Here is a 3,785-nt window from a genome sequence, read left to right as displayed (position 1 = left end):
TTTGAATTTAAAAAGGTGTAGATGAACAAAACCAATAGAAAAGGGAACTAAATAAACAATTGTGAAATTCAAAAAATAAATTAAATTGTGGAGACGGGCGTTGCACGTACATGCTTACTAGTCTTAATCAAAAAGATACTGCCTCGTTTGAAACGAAAACACAAATGGTAAAATCTCTATATAGGACATACACGTGCACGGCCTCCCAGAATCAGACACCGACAGGTGGGCACCACGAAACCGTCTCGAACCAGTAGGAGCCGCCGCGGGGTAAAATCAGGCCCACTCATCCTCTCCTCCTCCCCCATCGTCTTCGAATTGGGGATCTCGCGTCCCAACCAAGCCCCGCAGAAAAGCCCGAACCCAACCCGCTCCAAACCTAGGGTTTCGCCGACCCGCCGTCTCGCAGACCGCTCGCCGGCGCCGGCGCCTCCACCGCCGCCATGTACAACGGCATCGGGCTGCAGACCGCGCGCGGGTCCGGCACGAATGGGTACGTGCAGACCAACAAGTTCTTCATCCGCCCCCGGACCGACGGGGCCGCCAAGGCGCCGCTCCACAACTACGACCACGAGCTGGTCGAGCTGAGGGACACCCTCGAGGAGCAGGGCTACACCGAGGGCGAGATCGAGGAGCGCGTCGAGGAGGCGCGCAAGGAGGCCGAGCTGGAGGCCGCTGCTGCTGCCGTGGTCGCGGAGGCGGGTGGTCGCGCAGGCGGCGGGGGCCCAGCAGCGCGTCCGGGCGAAGGGTACGGATCTAAGAATTGCTCATACCCTTTTCTGTTTATTTCTCTGTATCTGTGAGGTACCCTTTTGCTATGTGAAAACAGTCAGTTATCCTTTTGCTATGTGGAACTGTTGGAGAGGAGGCCAGGAAAATACGTCCATGTGCAGTTTATAATCTGATTTCTTCATCTCATGTTCGAGGATATTTCACATTGAAACATAGTTGGTTCTTAAAGTTTGATTTAGTATGAAAATTTATCTACAGCTTATGTTGTTCCTAGTGAAGTACGTATAAAACCCTGGTTCCTGCTCCTGCTTGTGTTAGCGTTTTGTTATTTTACAGTTCATATGTTCAGTTGTTTGTTCTGTTGGTAGATTGTCAATAGTTTCTGATAAGACATGTGAATCTTCTCAGGTTCACGGGCACACAGAGCCACCATGTCGCAGCACGGAAGGAGAAGCAGCTTGAGACGCTGAGGGCTGCTCTTGGGCTAGAAGCTGAGGTTGGAGAGAAAAACGCTGAAGTAGACAGTGATCCGGAGTCTGGGGAGCTTGTACCTGGGAAGGAGTCTGAAGAGATAGATGTTGATGTTCAGAACGATAGGAAAGCTTCAAAGGATGGTAAGAAGCATGCAAAGAAGGGAAAGAAGGAAAAAGGGAGTGATAGGAAGAGTCACAGCAGAAGTTCTAGGAAGAGTAAGCACGGGTATGATTCAGAAGATGATTCTGAGTCTGACCATGATGAGATAAAGGGAAAGAAATACATAAAAAAATCCTTCTTAGATAGAGATGTTGATTCTAAGATTGTTCATAAGAAGGCAAAACAGGGCAAAGGCACACACCATGATTCTGAGGCTGATTCAGACAGTGATCATGGCAAGAAGGCAAAACACACAAAAAGCAATCGTGATGAGGGAAAGAAGGGGCCTGTGAAGAGCTCTCGTCATGACTCTAAAGATGAGAAGCCCAGAAGAAGCAAGTACAAGGATGATTCATACAGTGACTCGGAGAGTGATGTCTCGTACAGTGATTCAGAGAGCGACCATGATCGAAAAAAGAAAAAATCCTCTCACCACGGTTCTAAAGATGATAAACAGGCACCAAAAAGCAAAGAGAAGGAAGCCAGTTTGGTTAAGAATGTTGATAAGCGCAAGAGACATGATTCTGATTCGGATGGTTCTGCTCATGATAGGAAAATACACCTTGATGCAGCTGTTGCTAGGAAGGATCATTCCCGTGATAAACCGAAGATTGACCCAAGGAGTGGTGAATATAAAAACAAAAGGCCTGTGAAGACTTCTCGCCATGACTCTGAAGATGAGAAGCCACACGGCAAGGTCCCTCGGAAGGAAAAGTATGCCGAATCAGAGACTGACTCAGAGAGGTATACCAGTGAAAAGAAGAAGCCTGCAAAATCATCTGTCCATGTTTCTAAAGTTGATAAGGAAGCACCAAAACATAAAGAGAAGGAAGGGAAGACTAGTAGTAAAAATGTTGATAAGCGCACGAGGCATGATTCTGATTCTGATTCTGATTCGGATGGATGGCAAAGACACGTTGACACAAAGGTAAAAAAGATAGTGGAAGAGAAAAAAAGGGTGATTAGCTCAAGTGAGAGTTCATTTTACAGCAGCAGCAGCAGTGAATCAGATGTGAGCGATGAAAGCCGTGAGAACAGGAAATCTGACAGAGGATTGAAGAATGGTAATGGTCAGAACCATGCTAAAAGGGCTTCTTACAAGAATGAGTTAGAGGAAAGGACAAAGGGTCAAGATGGGAGAAGGAAGGAAGAGAGAATGGAGCAGGAGAAACAAAAACAGAGGGAGGAAGAGAGGAAAGAGTTGGAGAAGCAAAAACGTCTGGAGGAAGAGAGGAAAGAGTTGGAGAGGCAAAAACGTCTGGAGGGAGAGAGGAAGGAGCTGGAGAAGCAAAAGCAGAGGGCGAAGGAGGAAGAGACATTGAAAGAGAAGGAACATGAGCGGAGGAAAGGTGAGCATGGTGTGGAAAGGGACAGCAAAAGAAAGGTTGGAGAAGATAGGTACGACCCAAATTCAAACAGACTCAGCGATGATGAAAATAGGGACCGAAAGACGCGTGAAGATTATGGTCGACAGAAAACTACAGATTCAGATAGGTATGACCCAAATTCAAACAGATATAGTGATGATGAAAACAGGGACCGGAAGAGGCATGAAGAGTACGGTCGACACAGAGCTAGATATTCAGATAGCCATGATTTAAAGAGGTCTAGATATGATGACTCTTATAATCACTCGAGGAGGGATTACGAAGAGCGCTATTCTAGAGATGAGCACAGAGACAGGAGGCATCGTTGAACGCAGAAGTTATCTTAAAATGTAAGTCTTGGTTTTTACCATTGCTTGTTAGTTTGCATCACTGGGAAGGAGTAAACACACATTTTTACCGTTTGTCTTAATGCTAATCTTTTAGGTGGTTTGACCTTTAGTCCTAATATACTAAGAAGCACGGACACGGGGACGGAAAGACGGGGATACGCATACGGGGACACGGGATACGGCTTTTTTCAAAAATAGCCATTCGGGGATACGGCAGGATATACAAGTATTTAAAAAATTTAGATGAAAGATTGTTATTTAGTACTGACATATGTTGCCTCATCTTTAGATGAAAGATTTTTTTTCTTTTGAGGATCACACGGTCACTTTATATGACCCTGCACTCAGAGCCCACATAAGGCCCAATTCCAGGAAACCCTACACAAGTGCTCCTCCAGCTGTTCCCTATCCCGTGCTCCTCTTTCCTCCCTGCCCCAGCAGCCAAGAACTGTAGCGAGGAGATGAGATGACTGCTCCTCGCCTGTACCTTCTTGCTAGTCTACGTCTTCCCTTTCAATCCACCCAAATCTTCTTTCTCCTTGCTGCCTGTATCTTCTTCCCTGCTAGCGACCGTCGAGGTTGCCAGCTCAAGCGTGGCATCCGTCGGAGGAGAGCTAAGCAGCGTCTTGGTCGCTGGAGGCCGGCTCCCGTATCCCGATTTGCGGGACTCGCGTGTCCCCCTGTCCCCCCCCCCCCCCCCACT

The 3,785-nt window shown here is 47.2% G+C and overlaps 1 protein-coding gene across 1 annotated transcript; it reads left to right on the top strand.

Moving 5' to 3' along the window:
- Positions 1 to 284: 284 nt before the first annotated feature.
- LOC125529199 (protein starmaker-like) lies at positions 285 to 3,693 on the top strand. The gene is made up of 3 exons (XM_048693609.1): positions 285 to 748; positions 1,141 to 3,082; positions 3,177 to 3,693. Exons 1-2 carry the CDS (start codon positions 444 to 446, stop codon positions 3,059 to 3,061), a joined length of 2,226 nt encoding a protein of 741 aa, XP_048549566.1. The 5' UTR covers positions 285 to 443; the 3' UTR covers positions 3,062 to 3,082; positions 3,177 to 3,693.
- Positions 3,694 to 3,785: the final 92 nt, after the last annotated feature.

This window comes from Triticum urartu, unplaced genomic scaffold (assembly GCF_003073215.2).
Source record: "Triticum urartu cultivar G1812 unplaced genomic scaffold, Tu2.1 TuUngrouped_contig_5421, whole genome shotgun sequence".
In the NCBI taxonomy this organism is placed as follows: domain Eukaryota; kingdom Viridiplantae; phylum Streptophyta; class Magnoliopsida; order Poales; family Poaceae; genus Triticum; species Triticum urartu.
Note: the sequence above shows the minus strand (reverse complement) of the source record. Positions and strands in the feature narration are given on the sequence as shown.